At 34.0% G+C, this 19122-nt stretch overlaps 2 protein-coding genes across 3 annotated transcripts in view; one reads left to right on the forward strand and one right to left on the reverse strand.

Annotated features, from left to right (window-relative positions):
• The window catches only part of LOC147072847 (chymotrypsin-2-like), a 67317-nt gene that overhangs the window by 28730 nt on the left and 19465 nt on the right, over positions 1-19122 (forward strand). The gene's annotated exons all lie outside the window — the stretch shown is intronic.
• The window catches only part of Fur2 (furin-like protease 2), a 122652-nt gene that overhangs the window by 16439 nt on the left and 87091 nt on the right, over positions 1-19122 (reverse strand). The window contains exons 4-12 of the mRNA XM_085945763.1: positions 18695-18854; positions 14640-14943; positions 13276-14448; positions 11924-12111; positions 11664-11820; positions 9061-9216; positions 7750-7865; positions 1482-1815; positions 250-392 (exon numbers count right to left, since the gene is read on the reverse strand). Of these exons, the coding sequence (XP_085801889.1) occupies positions 250-392; positions 1482-1815; positions 7750-7865; positions 9061-9216; positions 11664-11820; positions 11924-12111; positions 13276-14448; positions 14640-14943; positions 18695-18854 (2731 nt within the window). The remainder of the gene's footprint in view (positions 1-249; positions 393-1481; positions 1816-7749; positions 7866-9060; positions 9217-11663; positions 11821-11923; positions 12112-13275; positions 14449-14639; positions 14944-18694; positions 18855-19122) is intronic.

The raw sequence follows: 19122 nt of genomic DNA on the forward strand, positions 1-19122 counted from the left end.
GCCGCATTTAAATATGATTTTTAACAGTGTGACATTTCATGCATTTTAAAGTGGTGATATGTTTTGTATGTATTATTTTTTTACTGATTTTACAGGGAGGGTTGGGTACTCATAAAATATATAAAAAAGAGACGGTTCATAAAACATATTATCCTTTCAGAGAGATGAAAATAATATCAACCGATAAAATTATCTCGAATAAAATAATATAAACGTAATTTAAAATATATTTTCAATTTTTATAGCTACCATGGCAATTTCTGCAATAGTGGTGACACTTTTGGCATCCAAAGTCAGATTTGAAGAAGCCTTCGGGGCATTCTGGATGACACTCTCCGGCAGCAAGTTGCCATCCGGATGGACAGTTGACGCACTGGTCGCGTCGGGGACCACTATAGGACAAAAATAAAACACGTGAAACTAAAGTTTTCCACAGATATATACAAGTTTTTTTTTTTAAAATAATGTTTCCACTGCAGGGGTGGGCAAACTTTTTGGATGGAGGGCCAAATTCAAAAATTCAAAATGAGCGGCGGGCCGCAAGTAAAATACCATTTTTAGATAAACACTATTTATTATCACGAAAAATAAACACTACAAAAAATAATGAGAAGAATGAAACTGTTGTATATTTTTTAACCTTTTTTTTAAATTCAGGTGTTAATTTTGTAGTTGATATTCTCAAAACTGCTTGTAAATGGGCATCGGGGATATTTGACCGTAAAAAATTTTTATTGAGGTTCATGATCGAAAATGTTTGTTCACATAATATAGGTTGATCAAAAAATAACAAACATTTTTCTTGCATAAGTTGTACGAATTTGTCTGAATTAAGGGCATTGTAAAATTTGGAGATTACTTCACAACGATGCAATTCTCTTAAATCAGTGTCACACTTCAGGTCAATAATCTCAAGTTGTAGCTCTGTCGGTACACTATCAATATCTATTGAAAATGGATCGCGTACTATTGCTAAACAAATTTTAATCTCTGTCAATATTTATTTTTTTAATTATAAAAAAGTTATTCGTAATCAGAAGTACAATTTATAATGGCGGGCCGCAACAAAATACCCGGCGGGCCACATGCGGCCCGCGGGCCGCAGTTTGCCCCCCTCTGCACTAAAGTATGCTTAAAACTGAGAACATATAACAATAGACCTTCTCTCGTTCTACAGCGATAGTAGCTGAAAGATAAAACTATGCGCTATAGTTCACTGTACCAATATATGCATGACGTAATACTGGACCGAAGAAAATGGTATGGCTCTATGGTGCTATGCTCATAATGCTCCGATACTGGAGTGACAGATTGAGGTAGTAAGTACTGATTACAAATAAGCATTGTGTACCTAAAAGTACACTGATTATCGTTATCTTGTACAATAATGACCATCATGCAAATATAAATCAAGAGAAACAAATAAATTCAAATTAAGAATCGCTTAATTAGAATAGAGAATTATATGATAATATTGTTACCTGCACGTTTGACAGCTAAGATAGCACTTGGAGCACACTCCTCTGTCACTGTAGTATCCTGGCGCACACGACGCGCGGCATTCTCCACTCTGCAATTTCAGTCCGGGCTCGCATGACGTGCAGTTTAGCCGTGATACGCACGCCGAACACGTGTGCAGGCAGCGCGCGCACACGCCGGCCTCTTGGTAGTGCGGGCCCGAGCACGCTGCGACACAAGAGCCGCCTTCCAACAGGAGTGGGGGTGGGCACGATAAGCACGACGTGTCGGCGCCGCCGTTGCACGTCTCGCACGTCGAGTGGCACCCGCGACAGTGGTTGTCTGAGTAGTATTCGGCTAGAAATAAAGGAAAATATACATTAACGAACTAAAATAATAAATTTGTAGTTGTATTACTAAGAAGCTTGAGAGTTGTAATACAAGGGACCAGTAACATCCCGTGTGGGTAGGCACGTCATATTTTTCTTAGGGGCGGTATTTCCTAAATGACAGAAAATAATTTATGGAATACAAATAATATATCTGTGTATTCTGTGGAGATGACATTTCTGAATTAATGTAAATAACTGTGTTGAATGATTACGTCACGAAAAATTTTTGTTTGATAGAAATAATGAGTTTCCATGCCCTCAAGACGTTTTCTCACATTATTAAATTAGACAATTGAACATAGCATAAGTTAGATATAAAATTATTAAAATAGCCGTTTGACAATATATTTAAAGCGAAGCGGTGGCTCGTCTGCTACAGTCATAAATAAAAAAAACACAAAACAAAGCGCACGCGCAGCCTCTCTAAACGTCAAAAAAATCGATTGGAGATGTTGGATTAAAAATGGCCGACCCGTGGCGACTATACATATTTGTTGCTTGTTTCTTTAAAACCAAAATATCCGCATTGGAGTTATGTGCGAGGTACATTAGGTTACATGTGTTTTGTGAATATAAACAGACGAACAATCGAGACAAGTTTAGACGTGCGACCCAGCTAATAAATATCTAGTGATTGGAAATTTCGTTCTGAAATTAATATGGCCAATGAATTTTTATTATAAACATGTAAGGAAAGAACAACAAAATGGCTATGGACTAATATAATAATCTAAAGATTTTACTCTATTTTACAACGTTTTTATTAGGTCGTATTCTTATTTGTTGGGTGGTTGTTTGTCCGGTACAAATCTTGCAATCGATTTTTTACTAACTTCCCGACTAGCATATTTGAAACTTTTAGAATATATCAGAACACGATGCCAATGCATTTTTAAAATACTTTTAGCCATTTTTAAGTAGAATTAAATTCATTTTCAGTTAATTCTGTTTTGTATGAAAAGTTATTTCGGAAGAAATCCGTAATCCAATCCACTATTATTGGTTGCTAGGGTCCTAACAGCTAAATTATTAATATACCTATACGTGCGTTACTGTGGAAATCAATATCAGTGTCAAAATGACATTTTAGTATTATTTCTATCAAATACATTTTTTTTTGATCGTGCTAGTCAAGTTAACTTTATATGATTCAACAGAAAATTTAAAAACGTTGTATATAAAAAGTTCTTTTTATCTTGTAATTATTTTATGTTATATTCTACTTAATTAATTTATGTATTACGAGTAAAAATAATATGAACACTTCCCATATTATGTTTTTTACTGTTTTAATTGATATATTAAAGTGAAGTCCGTTATAATTTAGTCACTTTTAGTGGATGTTTAAAATTAGTGCAGGGATAATAATAATACGTGATGCTGAACATTTTTTCCGCAATTTTATAAAGCGTTTATTCGCGTTACTGGCGTGTCACGTTGACAGATAAAAAATGATAATAAAAAACCGACCGATAAAATAAATGAAAGTCCCAATTAGACGAACAAATAAAACAAAATGCTCCCGTAGCGCCGAGAAATTAAAAGCATCGTGTTAAAAAAAATACCCCGCTCCATACAGTGAGCGATAAAAAATGTCTCTCTCTTGTTATAAAAGTTGGTCGTCGTTTTATTTTTCACTCAGCGACACATAGTTGAAAAAAGCGAAGGCTCAAAAGCGATATTGGTTGAACCATTCCCCACTTAAAAATGACCAACAAGGGCATAACTCCATGTTGAATTTAAACTTTTTGACACATTTTTGGTCTGTTTCACGTGGACTTATGTATATAAAATAACTGTGCTTGAATATTAAAAATATATTTGCACTTTGTTTATTTCCATTTGTACTATTTTCCACAATCATTCTATTATAAAGAAAACTGGTTTCATATTAATGGATATTTTCAATTAATAAAATAGACAGTTTCACAAACCAATACATAATATAATAATTCTGGCCACCAAATAATATATTGAAGTACCTATTTGTTATTTCTCATAACATTGTAGCATGTCTTTCCATAATGTATAAACGGTGAAATATATTATGAAGAATAATACATGTTATTTAAAAATGCCACTTTCTTTATTGAACATAATATGTACGTAAATGATTTAGAATAACATAAGAAATACATAGAATTGAATGAGTCTTCCTTGAACCCACATCAACAGGCGAGAGCTTTTGGCCAAATTACGTTGGAAGTAAATTAATATCATGTAAAAATGAGAGGTCAGATGCAGATTTTTCCCAACCAAATTTTATTAGTGAAGAGAAAATAATGTGATGACCCATACAATACATATTATGAAGTCTAAGTAAATATTGCTAAAAATCAGGAACTGGAAAAGACGTGCTGAGGACCGTACCGGCTGAAGGACGGCGGTGGAGGAGGCCAGGGCTCGACTTGAGCTTTAGCAAATATTTATAAGAAAATATAAGAATATTTAATAAGAAGTAAATATTTCACGAGTAAAGACACCATCATGTTTTCTCTAATTGTATGAAAGCTTTCAATAATATTTCACAAAAACACTAGTCTAGCTAGATAGATGTAACCATAAGTTTTTGTTTCCATATTGAATTTAGCCACTGTGATTTAGATTGCATTGCCCCAGAAAATGTATCAATAGCCTGGACAAACATTGTCATCTGAGATGCTTATGTTAAATTGTTAAATTATATTTTACATAATCTATCGACCAAAAATTGACAGTTAACACCACGCATGGCATATTAAAACCGAAACATTTTCATTGCACTTTTAGCTCTGATGAATGAATTTTCAAGGACAAATTTAACACAAAATAATATCATTATTCATATTTTAAATTACACTATATCAATAATTGTAATGAAGTAAACAATATGTATTGATTTGGAGTCGATAATATTTCAATAGATGATTAAGATTAATGTTAATTACGTGTTGTTTTTTTCAAACAAAAATCTGTCCATAGAACCTCCACTGCGTGGAGGCCCATTAATATTGTTAGGATCGAACATGGTAAAAAATAAATATTTCGTTTAAATTTAAAAAAAATGGGATTTACATCTCCTATGCAAGTATGCGAATCAGTAAAAAGTTCAAGTTTTGACATCGCAATTTCTTTTTTTTTTTTTTTAACTTTATAGGCACTCAAGCCCTTATGCTAAAACATATAAAAGGTACATATTCACTATGCACCCATAAATAAATGGTTTGTAGAGAAAAATAAAAAGTACGAAAATTTAAGTAGAGATAGCGTTATCCCACTCCACTCCCGTCTGTGATTTAACAACAACCATAAAATTGCAAACAACGGTAAGATCGTTTGATGTATTGTAGACATCCATGTATACTTACGACAGTGGCGTTAAGAAAAACCAATTAATATTATTAAATGCCAATTTGTTCTAGTTATTTGAAGAATAGTAACTCAATTTTCTATTTCATCGATGGTGTTGTTTTTGAGAAATCGTGTGACATACCTACAATAAAATAATCTAAACAATTCTTTCACATAATAAACTTCTCAAAAGAATAGTTCACAGCGAAGAGTAATATTATTACATTATTGCTAATTGAATTTATTTTCGACCATGTCCGATCCTAATAGGATCATATGGGCCTCCACAGAGTGGAGGTTTGTATTAACAGATTTTATTTTTACGAGAAATGGATATCAGCCACTTGCGCAACCTATTAGGTCCATACTCTGACTCATACACAATTTGAAAAACAATATGTGTACTTGCCATTGACGAAAGTTTTGAAGCAGGGTAGTTTATGGGCTGACCACCATAAGACCCAAGTAAAAAAACCGCATCGACTGTTCCCAAAGATTGAAAGCAAAAATGCTAAAATGCATATTATTATTATACAGACGTAACTATTGAAAATAGCCTATTCTTTAACACGTGTTTAAGTTTATCCCGTATTTTTCCACACTCGAGATCTCTAGCCTGTTATACCACACTCAATAGGGTAAGCCAGTTCTTATTAATTTTCTGTTCCCTCTTTACGAATCATTATGTTTATGATACTTAATTTAGAGAAGCCTTCGAAATATGCATATTAGAAAATGCTTGATAAAATCGTCCACCCTAAGTATGGAATTAGAATACACATCTTGACGGAATTCGTAAATTCAGAATATCATAGTTATTAAGAATATGAATGATAAATTAAAAGTAATATAAATGACAAAAAAATGTTAATACAGCCACCCATAATACTTGGGTGTTTGTAGTTATTGGGTAAGAAAAACACTTGAGTAATATTTATCTTAGTGGTAAAAAATTATTTCTGGAACGTCAGATATGATAAAATAAATATTTAGTATTATAAAATTACTAGCAGAGGTCCGCCCTTGATCAAGGTGCTACGCTTGTTGGTTCTCATCGCCCACCAATACAGCGAAGTAATACAATGTTTAATTTCCAATATCTTAAAAAGTAAATCGATGACATCCGTGTTTTAAATTTTTTGTATTAATTGTCCACGAGGAAGTTTTCAGATCGATAGCATCATTATATGGAAACCTCATGTTTGAAGCCCTCAAATATAATATAATGTATTTTCACCGAATTATCTCATGTATATATTTACCTATACGGAAAATGTAGGTAATCAAAAGAAAATCTTTTTTAGAGAATAGATAGACAGGTGTAGGTATGTAGATAGTGTTACTTTCATTTTCAAAGAATCATAATGTCAGGTAAAATTACTTAAAATATAACGTATTCTTTTCAGATAGATCGTCAGCATCATAGAATGTTTGCATTTGCGCCACTGGTAAGAAAATAATACCGTGTATCAACCACTCACAATATAATTTAAAAACGGTCACTCATTATTTCCCTTGGCAGCGTTTTGCTTTGAAGGGTAATTAAAGTGCACATCTTGTAAACTCGTTGTGCTCCTTTAGATTGAAACGAGTAAAATAATACACCCAAGTAGCATAATGTACGTACACAGAGTGCCTTGGCGGGAAACCGAGTACTGCAAAATAAGTACATTGCTGTATAAACTCGTTAAAAACAAAGTAAGTGGTACTAGCAAATGAAGAGATTTTAAGTCTAGTGTGTTACGAGTATGTTGTTCTTATTTTTAAATCAGTCTCCTCACGAAAATTTAAAAACAAAGTTTCGTGGCTCTGGTTACGCTACACGAAATTGTGAAGAGAAATAATTCATTTCCGTTTCCTGTAACGCATTATTTGATATAAACTAGTGTTTTCCAAATTAAGGGCGCTTGGAAGACAAGAAAAAATGACCAAACAATACCAAACTGATAAATCAACATTTTTATCTGTTATGAAATCGTGAGTAATGTAAGTAGAAATGTGTCATTTTATGTATTTATAAGTATTTAACTTTCTGCTTATATCTGAACAAGCACAAAGCATATATTTACATGGTTTTTCACCAGCATGTTTTGGGTTATGTATTATTGAGACACGATTTGTTTGTCAGTAACCAAACTAGCATTTTAAATATTTATTTTTTTATAACCTATATAGATACTCTCACATAACAGATTGATATGATAGAAATGCCAAACCAGTCGCCGTATAACAATATTTTAAAGCCAAGATTATGATTTAATGACAATATTACTCATATTAAATGAGCGTTTCGGTCACGTGATATACTTTATTGAGTACATATACCTACAACTATTGAAATTAGGCTATTAAAGACGACGTGTTCAATTGTATCCTTTATTTTTCCACGATCGAGTATTAAACTTTGTTACTACGAGTACCATACTAAAAGGTAACACAATTCCCATTATTTTTGTGTTCCCTATATACTCTAAAAGTATGACGTGTAGTCCTGTAATAAGTACAGATGTATTTTAAAGGCAATTTTTGAATAGTAATTAGTTATGTTATAACAAAAAATAATAATTACATTGGTCGCAGTGGTTGCTTCCTTCAGGGACGCACTTCCCTTTCTTGTTGAGTGTCCATTGCGGGTCGCACGTAAGGCAGAGTGCGCTGTTGCATGTCGCGCACCCCAGGGGACACCTGTAATTAATTTCATTAGTAATACTCAGTAATATACTTTTTTATAATTTTTCACCAGATATATAAACACTATATATATTATACGTGACATAGCTTAATAATGTTATATTAAAACTGATCGGTTTATACCAAACCATCGTCAAATTGTACTTCAAACAAAGCTATTAGCCTCACTCATCAACAAATAATATAAATTAAGTACTTATATTAAATTCTACAGATTTTTTTTCAAGTCGATAGCTATTTCAGTTATAATACCATTATCAAAAAAGACTAGTCTAGATAATAATATAACTCATTATCATCTGTAAAAAGGAACTCTATCAAGTAAATGCTGACTCAATTAATAACCCACTCAACAATTTTATTTATTTGCTTGACTTAAAGATCAATGTAAAAAAACATAAGAAGGTAATCTAATAATAACAAAGTGGTCAAAGTGTGTTTAGGAAAAGGGGCGTAACCGTCGATTTTTCGAAAAGTGCTTTTATCAGATATTAACAATGTATACAACTAAATACACGTTCTATAAAAAGGAAGTAAGCCGCAAATGCCGAATTATTATCAAAATTCAGGTTAATTGAGATTAATTAAGTTAAAATTTAAGGAAAAAAGCACTTACCCTCAATTTTAATGATTTTTCTGTAATAACTTCTTTAATTATTATTAGATAATATATTACACCAAATCATCAATCATCATGCACCCAATGTATGTGCCTATTTTAAAAAAAAATATTATACTAAAATCATTCAAAAAACGTTTTTTTCCCCTCCTGTAAAATTTGTTCTGTGAGGGTTACGCCCTTTTTTCTAAACAACGTCGGTATGATCTGAACTTTCCAACTAGGACCAGAACAAAGAGAATAATAATCCTTTTTCACGATCGATAACTACCCTTATTCAATAGAAAGAATCTCTAAGCTTTAACATAATCCACGACACAAATATTTTTATTTTATATTTCAATAAAGAAGCAAACAAAAAAATATCTTTAAATATCCATTAACTATTTCTAATATTAATCGTTGTAATACCTAACACAGTAAATACTGTTTATAACATTATTATGTATTGAAAACAAATTGGTTAAAAGCTATGACGTCATTCTAGAATATAATTATAATACTTACTTGGTTTTTACTTTGCATTTTGCAAGGCGCAAACAACAATACATTATTTTCCAAAACACTCACGTTAGACACTCCCGCCTCTTCTTGTCTGCGTAGTAAGCGTCAGGACAGCTGGAGAGACATTTTCCATCAAGAGAGTATTTTCCCGAGCGGCAGGAGATGCACTGCGTCTCGGATGACCCGTTGCAGGTCTCGCAGGTTGAGTGACACGACGCGCAGCTAAGAATTAATTAAGAAAATGTACATTGCATTAGAATTATTGCGTCATTCTTGTTTTGAATTTTTGTTAAAAAGGCAATTTTCAGGTCGGGCGTTCTATTTTACCACGTTTTTATTAGCTCGTATTCTTGTTTGTCCGGCACAGATATTTTCGTGTGCAGTAAATTTTTTTTCTTGTTTGTCCAAGATTTTTATCTAACTTCCCGACTAGCTAGACATTTGGAACTTTTAGAATATATCAGAACATGACGACAATGCATTCTTTTAATACTTTTGGCCATCTTTAAGCAGAATTGAATTCATTTTCAGTTAATTCTGTTTTGTATGTTTCGGAAAAAAATCGTTAAAATTAATATTTACTACTCACTATTATTGGTTGCTAAGTGGGTCCTAGAAACTAAATTATTAATATATTCATGCGTTACTATCGAAATCAATATAAAATGTCAAAATGACATTTCAGTATTCTATATTTATTCAGTATTTCTATAAAGTAGGTACAAAAAAAGTATTTTTTAAATATATATATATAATAATAATAGGTCTGTAATAACCCGTTGACAGTGAGTAATTCAGAAGTTTCCGAACTTTTTTGAAGTGCAGGATAATACATGTGAGCTCCTAACTATATTGTGAAGTTTTATTTTGCAATGAAGAGGGTCATTGCTCTGGATCAAACACACGTCGAAAAAACAACATGTACCTATATTTTAAAAGACACGAGGTTCGAACCCGCATTCACGGGTGCAGAGATAAGCGCTACAGACTCAGGTCATTTTTATCTGTAGTTTTGTTGCTAATAGATTTTTTATTAGTTTTATCAAAGAGTTAACATAGTGATATGTGAAGTGTGATAAATAATACAAATATATACTTATTTAATTCTTTGTATTGTATAAGTATGAGTGTAGATATTGTTAGCACAGTGATAAAAAAGGGGAATTATAAGAGGAAAATATATATTATATACCTAATATTATATTAATTCTATTCTTGGTAAAATATTGTTTCTACATTATGTATATAAAGACTACCGAACACAATAAAGGTGCTTTAAATTAAAAAGGTATGTGTTGGAAAATAATAATATGCTGAATTAAATATTAGTGTGGTGTCATTAGATGATAAGTTGTCAGCCATTCAGTATTTGGCTCGATGCCATCGCTTTAAATTTATTTCACCTCATATTTATTTTACTAACTGACGTATGCATATAACAGCAAACTACATTCAAGCTATTTACTGCAAATTTGCATGCATAAACGTAATTTGAATCTGTCGAATAGTGACGTCACGTCGCTGACATAATACGCGTCATGTCGTGGCTAATGTTACCAACTTTTAAATTTAAATTTCCCGATAATTAATTTAAAATTTTGAAATTGTGAATAGGTGTAAAATTGTGTAAACGGTACCATATAAATTTAATAATTATCATAAACTTTAAATAATTTATTTGTTATAAAATCATATTTATTTTATACTTCTTAATGCACAAAATGATAAAGTACACCCAGTAAATATTTCCATAATATGGCAATACAGCTTCGCGGAGTCATTGACAATATTACATACATCTCCATCGATCCACGATCTGTATACATTTTTACAAGCATTTAGCATCATCATGAATCCGATGATAGCACAACGGCACGTTTCAAGTCTCCTACTAAATGCTTGTTGTGATGAACTCATTTTAGACGTATATTAAAGTGACACTGACAGCTCGCGCAGATCGCCGCCATTTTAAGTTTGGTGCGCATTCTTGTACGCATCTTCGTGACGTATGCATTTTTTATAGTTTTCTTATTTGGCCGATAAACCGCTTACTGCGTTGAATGCGGTTCAAAGGTGTATGAATACGGCAGTAAAACGACAACATTTTAATATTCGCTGCAGCGGGATTCAAACCTGATACACATTAAGCAAAAACGCTATTTTTTAATCTGTGTTGTACTATGGGGGCTACAATTTGTTAGTTAGAGGTATACCTCCTGACTGACTCATATGTTGTATAATATATTCACATATTATTATTCGGTGTTCGGGAAAAATTTGTATGTCGACAATATCGCGATTTTTTAAAAAAAAAAAAAGTAACTTTGTTAACGTGGCCGCATACTGAAACGTAAGCCTTGCTCACATGGTACGTGTCTCGCTGCGAGTGCATGTGGACACCTCAATGAGGTCACATATACATCGATCGCGCGCGACAGTCGTCACAGCGCGAGTGTATGTGGACAGCTCAATGAGGTCACATGTACCTGGAATGCACGCGAGTCGAAACGCGCCATATGGACATGGCCTTACAATGCATTTTATACATAATTGAAAAATTAATTGTACATATCTTGTAACAAAGATGATAATTGAAATTGTTTTATTTATACTTGTTTTAGAGTCAATGTACAGGTAAATTAGTAAAAAAGGATGCATATTAAACTTACTTATAATCTTCAGTCTCGTACGTAAACTGTGGGCATGCAGCAAAGCATTTGCTTTCGTGCATAACGAGATGATGATCGCAAGATAAGCACATGTCTGGCCTGTCTTGGCATGAGCCACAGTTTGCGGAGCACGGGACGCACGTGTTTTGGTCGAAATCTGGACAAAAAAGAAAACATGTAATTCATCATGTCATTACGAATATCCATCAGATTTCAATGAGTCTTCAAAAAATAATGTAAAAATAGAAAAAAAAACTTACTTTCGTAGTATCCGTCAGGACACTGCTGTAAACATACTGCAAGATCAGTGACTCTCAAGTGTGCGGGAGCGCATGCCAGGCAAGAGTCCTGTCCTGCTCCAGCGCACGTTTCGCAAGACTCATGGCAAGGCCAGCAAACGCCTCCTTGGTTAGGGAAACTACGGGGCGGGCAGCGGCTTACACAAGTACTAAAAAAGAAAATGATCCCGAATTATATTGCATATTCGATACAATCATAACATACTTTTCAAGTCCAAATCTTATAGTTCTAGCAATGAGAGTTTTGTAAGTGAGAGTCTTCATTAAACCTTACCTAAGTATATATTTTTTTTAATATTTGAAAATACCCAACAGATTTTTCCACATCAATATAGTAACAATTTAATAAGCAACATTATTATCCATATTAAAATTAGTTTCAGAGTACAGCAGTATCGGTAATCCGTCTCTGAAGCCATACCACCATGGCTCAAATCATAGGTGAAAATCTAGTATTAAATAAAATTAATATGTTGATTTTTTCTAACTAGACTCTAGAGCAGTCATGCATAAATAACAGCCCAAAATAACAAGTACTTCATCACCAATATGTAACGATTAAATTTAACGTCTAATACAAGTAGGTATATATCAATATTTTTACCCACTGCGGCCCGCGAAACATTATAAAATTGATAAATTGACCCCTTTTTTTAAAAATAGGTTGGGAAAAACTGCTCTAAGGGCTAGTGAATTGGGTAAATGGCGAACAACCATTTTTGGCAATGAAAACTACAATGTGAACGCATTGCCTGAAGATATTGAAAAGCGAAAGTCTGATCGATAAAAACGATCGAAGACCGTCATTCGATAGTGTACCAAAATATTCATAGAAATTGTTACCACTTCTTCTTCTTCCCCATGTCCAACCCCGGTTTGTTGTATTGCATCGATTAGAAATAGGTTTATATTAGTACTAAGATTGGGTCACACTATGGTAGAACAAAACGTTATAGGAATGAGCGAATCGCAGTTATGAGGTATATCAATGATACATAGCTGTACAATACCTACTCCAAATTCGAGCAACGCAATATACGTAGAACAGCGAATTGCAGAATTGAATCAATCAATTATGTCCTTGATAACGCCGAAGGAGACGAAAACAACTAACCTAAGATTAGAAGACACAACATGACAGTGGATGACAGTTACTTCTTCAATTAAAAAAAAAAATCTACTGTAATATCCAGAACATGAAAACGTCAATTACAACAAACATCTTGAGACATACTGCGGTCATAATAAAGTTCTTTGAGATAACTATAATACCTGCCAAGTTTAGTAACATTACATTTAAAGTGGATACTCACTTGTCCAGCCGGTAGAACTTGCAGGCCACGCATTGAGTAGGACCTTTTCCATAACATCCCTGCTGGTCGCATTCTGGATCACAACTATGTAGAACTCTTTTATTATTCGAATCGGCCATGACATTTTCCCTCTGAGCCGTAGGGATATTGTGGCTGCCATCCAGTGACGTCACAACTTTATCTTGCTCAGATCCAGCCGCAGTATAAATATTAGGGTAGTTCTGGAAATTTGAATTCAACAAATCCGTATTATAGTATTGTCCATCCCCTCCGGAAGGATTGTGGAGAGTTCCATCAGAAGTTGTGGGGAATGCAAACGGTATAGCCGATTGTATACCGTCAATATTAGATCCATGACTATTTACCCTGATAGGGTTCGTTGAAGTTCCGTAGAAAATAAGCTGCCATTTTTTTAACACGCCGTGTTGATTCACGTGTCGATTTCCCGCGTTGACAACTTGCAAAGTCCATCGCCCCTCTGCCTTTTCCCCCCAAAAGTGAACACTCAAGAAGGGCCATTCATCAAAGTTGGAACTGACGACGTCTCGCGGCCTCTCGAAAAGTAACGTTGAAGTAGTTCCCATCGGTGACGTCAACAATATTCTAAGATTTCCCCTGGGGAAGAACCGTAACGAGATTTTGCATTGAACGTGCTCTAGGAATCGTACTTCGTTAACTGTTCCACTGCACCCGTTTACATCCATATGCATAGTCATAGTAAACCCGTAAGTAGAATCTATCAACTGGTCTTCGTTGATTTCTTTTGACTTGCAAATATGCTGTGGGGGTACAACGTTCCACTGTTCGGCAAGAGCAACCATACCTCCAGCGTCCATTAATCCATACCCAAACTTATGACTGACTTTCCTCTTGACTCCATTAATAATCCATCCTGCCTCTTTTTCTAGTGGCGCTGCTCGTGATGTCATGACAACTAAATATTGCATGTCTCTCCATGTTAATGCTGGATTAGCTTCCAGAGCTAATGCGCAAATTCCAGCGGCTAACGGAGCCGAAGCTGAGGTTCCAGTGTGTTCAACTGTGCAGATATGATCGGGTCGTAATCTTCCATCCATGTCCACAGTCGCAACACTTTTATCATGACCTGGAGTTCCAGAACTGTATGTTGAAGCTAACGTCGATGAGCATTCTTCCAAGTACCAAGGCTTATACCTACAATAATGACAAGAAAATTAATTCAAATACCAGCACCAACAAAGAATAATATAAAATAGAAATACCTTAATTATATTTTTATCAAAAAACTTATTTGTTATAATATAAATGTCCATAGTTGTTAGTTCACATCATAATATAGATGTGTAAGTATTATACATTAAAAAGTTATATGTCAATCTGCTTACCCTCCTTGCGTAGCACTAGATATGGATAGGGTGAAAATACTGTTTGTATATCCATCACAGTTGCAACTGTCAGTATGCCTTCCTCCATTTCCTGAGGCCCATACAAAGATAGATCCCTTGCCACCTCGACCACTGGTCACTCCATAGATGAAAGCACGGCGGGCCAATGGACCTGGCCCATCCACAGTCTTTCCATCGTCCTCCGGACCCCAGGACGCACTGTATATATCGATGTGATCAGGATTTAGGCCGAGGGCTCTGGCTTCGACTGCATCGTTTACGACGCCATCCAACATTCTTACTCCTATTCAAATAGAAAAAATACAATAAGACTTTACTTATATATTCAAATCTGTATTATCATTAGACGACGTAGTGATTTGAAAAGCTTTCCAATGCTAAGTACAGACCAATATACTCGTACATCAGTCAGTAAACAAATAATGCTGTCACATGTCTACATCTACAAATTTGTGTGCTTTAATGAAAAGAAATTTTCACAAGACACTAAAAATATTCTCCCAGACATGGCTGCACTTGAATATTTTATAGTAGATATATATTTTTAACATTTTTTTAATCGGGTTTGAGTACAAAACCATCTTAATGTGCATTTTCTGACATATGTATCTTAATCTAAAGTAGGCATACAATAACACGGTACCTACATCAATCTTAATACGTAATAATATTAATTTAGAAGCTCTCAATCAAACGAATCTGAGGCAAGAAAACTAACTACAAAGATAAATAAATTTGCCATTTAAAATCTATATAGGTAAGTGCATTTTTAACTTTTTATAAAAATGAAGTCTTGTTCTTAAATGAGACATTATTCATACTTTAAAAAAAATGACAGATCTTTACATTTATCGTTATTTTTAGTAATTGAAAGGTTACATTTTACACACAATGAGTTTGTGTAATGTATTCCGATGTCAAAAATATAAATTTTAATACAAAGCAGTTATATTATAGTTGAATAGTTTTTCATACATAATATGGTAATGTGAAAACTACTAAACTTATTATTTTAATTAAATGTCACTAGCATCCCTTAAACCTCAGCCCATCAATTTTACAATCACTAAAAACATCCAATAAAACAGTGATAGGTATGTAGAAATTAATTGAGAAATAATAATACACTAATTTATTTGGTTTACAATGCATGAAATAAATAATAGAATAATCATCTGCTACGCAAGATAGTATGCCTTGTCCAGCGTTTATTTAACACACACTGCGACAGGGCCACATTGGGGGAAATTTATTCGACAGCTGGAGCGGGCGTTGATAATTTTGGGAGTAAATTATACATTTCAAACACAGAATGCAAATATTCAACTGATACAGATTGTAACATTGTACTCGGACATACACTATCGGCTATAGAATAAAATTATTAATAAATACACAAACAGTATTATTTATAAGAAAACAGTAATTATTACAGTGTTCGCTTGTCAAGTGTGGAGTTCTATAATGTGGTGGAATCTTAATGGCCATTCGCTAAGCCAGTGATACTCAACCTGCGGCCCTTTAAGCTTTTATGTGCGGCCCGAAACATATTTATTATCAGGAACATGACTTTTCATTTAACTATTGTAATTTTTGAAGAACAGATATGTATATTATTATTCTGTTTTAGTTTATAATTTTTAAAATCTCAAAAATGTTTTGAAAAAAAGGGGGGGGTTTCATGATTTTTTTCGTTACACCAGTAGTGATGCGGCCCGCGTTACTTTACAAATATAATATGTATTTGGCCCGAAGAAAAAAAAGGTTGAGTATCATTGTGCTAAACTGTCAAAATTAAGAGTAGGTACATAGTTAACACAAATAATTGTGGATCCAAACACATGTGTTGATAATATAGATGCATTATGCGTATATTTTTTATTCAATACTGAACATAAACAAGATTTAAGAATGTAGAATTTATTGTAAATAAATCATTTTGAAAAACCTCGGGAACATTCGAATTGAAAAATAATCTAAAAAGAAAAATTCGACTTGTGGGTGAATTTATTCTATTCCGTGAGTCCAACGCAACTATTACATTGTCCATTAGTAATAATTAGCGTGTTATTTAAATGTGGTAATTAATTAGTAATTAACAGGTTCGCAGTGAATGAGTAAGGCTATACTTCAGCTGAGGCACGGTCTAAAACGATCATGACTACGCAACGCACAGATTGTGCAAACGACGCGTGACGCGTGAGAAATTCAACATGCGTCCATTTAATGATATGTTTATTGTTATTCAAGTAATAATAATAATATATTCATTGACATGTTTTGTTTTTCGAATAAATACATAACATTTTAGTCATCTTTACACGATTTAAGAATTAACTCCGTCGACGCCATCACAAAACAAATTAACGTGCGAACAGGTCGACTATCGCTCTCCGACTGGCAATGCATGCAAAATTACGTCTCACCTATAGCTGAAAAATATTTGCCGTTTCACTGAAGTATGCTCTTAAGCTATCAATCCATATATGGTGAATGCTAATTAATTCTAATAACCGTTAAATTCCACCAGTAACAGGCAACTAAATTTGTAATTAAATCAAGGTAATGATATTAGGTACTAACGTGATTATATATAGCGATTGCAATTCAAAATTTTGCTATGACGTCCTTGCACTAGCGAATAATATTATCAATTTATATTGTATAAGTACGTCAGTCGGTTCAAAAAAACTTGGAAAATCTATTTTTCTTTAACCTTGACACAACACCAAAAACATACTCACAAAAAACTCCCGTGTATATTTCTATGCGTAAAGATTCACTCTTTATATATTAACACGTTAACCACTAATAAATAGACTCATTTTATTTTAAATATATTATTAGTTATTACATATCGGGGCTTGAAATTATGACCTAAACTCTGTTCTGTTATTTTATTTTATGCCGCAAACAAATATTAGTGGATAGAGCTACGCTATTGAAAACGAACAGAAAATTAGATCACCGAGTGTACCTATTCACTGCAAGGTATGCGGCCGACATATTCCACCGTGTGACTTCAATCAATGAGTGCATTATGTATGGCATCTAATTAGCAGGTTAGTATAAACATAAACCTACAGTCTGTGCAATCGCAGTAAGTTGATTAATTATAATTTCATATAAACTTTGGTAACATACTGTTACTGGTGTATCATTTCAAAATCATTCCCGTAATGGATCCAAATCTAAACTATGGCTGTAACGAAGACGCTATAATAAAAGAGAAGAAGTTTCACGAATTGATCCGTCTGTCTGAGATAATAGTATATTAAACGAAAACTAATGATGTCAGCGCCGGAAGTGGTCGCGACTCTCACCCCTCGCCTCGGCGGCTCTCGTGGTGCAGTGCGTAAGGCGCTGGCCTTCCACCCGAGAGTTTTGGGTTCGATCCCGGTGAGTATTTATGTATTTTTATCCAAAGCCTGGGTGATTGTGATTGTTCAAAAATTACTAACAACAACCGTGTACGAAAAAGCAAGGACATGGTTATTAATAATTACAAATAAAAACTTGGCAAATCAGGGGTGCCGTTTTCGTATGGATAATAATAATGAAATACGCATTATCTTTCGTAGTTCGTCTACTTGAGACGATAAAAAACACGACAAGTCATGGTACGAGTACCAGCCCCCGAAATTGATGTGGAGCACACTTTTTTTGTGATTTTACCGAGGCTTTGACTGCGACTCGCTGTCATATCGCCTGGAGCACACTTCTATAACATAATACTTCTTCTTCGAGATCTCATGGCTGAGAGTTATGACCAGGATGATTTTTCCGTCGAGGAGCAGCCCTATTCGCGGCTTGGCTCGACGACTAATGCAAGTGGCTCTAATACATGGCATTATTCTAGGATCTGTCGTATACTAACACAGCTAGTCAGTGGTTGATCGTTACTTTCGGAGCACAAACTATTCTCCTATATTACTTTCTTCATGATCGAAGAGATGTTGATAGATATGATTAACCAATACTTATTATCGGCATAAAGAGTAAAATAATTGGTATGAATTTAGCTGTGATTGTACCTCCAATGCTAGCGTTGTAAGCAACACCGATGCCGCAATAGGTGTTGAAGGCGACGGCAGCCACTTCACCAGCACATCTCGTACCATGCTTGTTGTCTCCGTCGTCCACAGGCATTGGATCATCATCGTTGCCATTGATATCAGTCGAAGCAGCGGCATCCTGTAATACAAATAAGAAAAAATATATATTTTACAATCATACCAAAATGGTGAGAATTTACATAAAAAAATAGATTTTTACAGAGTTGATTGGATGTAAAACGATCAGGGATGTCCAAAAATGTATACATAGATAACGAGGATTTTGGGCTACTGTGGTATTAACAGAACAATGACTAATAAAAATCAAACGGAGATTTTATATCAAATTATTTTTCTCTTGAATATAATAATATTCTCTGATCATATGCGCATAATTATGTCGGATC

Source organism: Rhyacophila brunnea, unplaced genomic scaffold, assembly GCF_057557595.1.
Source record: "Rhyacophila brunnea isolate RB1 unplaced genomic scaffold, BYU_Rbru_1.0 scaffold_19, whole genome shotgun sequence".
Classification (NCBI taxonomy): Eukaryota; Metazoa; Arthropoda; class Insecta; order Trichoptera; family Rhyacophilidae; genus Rhyacophila; species Rhyacophila brunnea.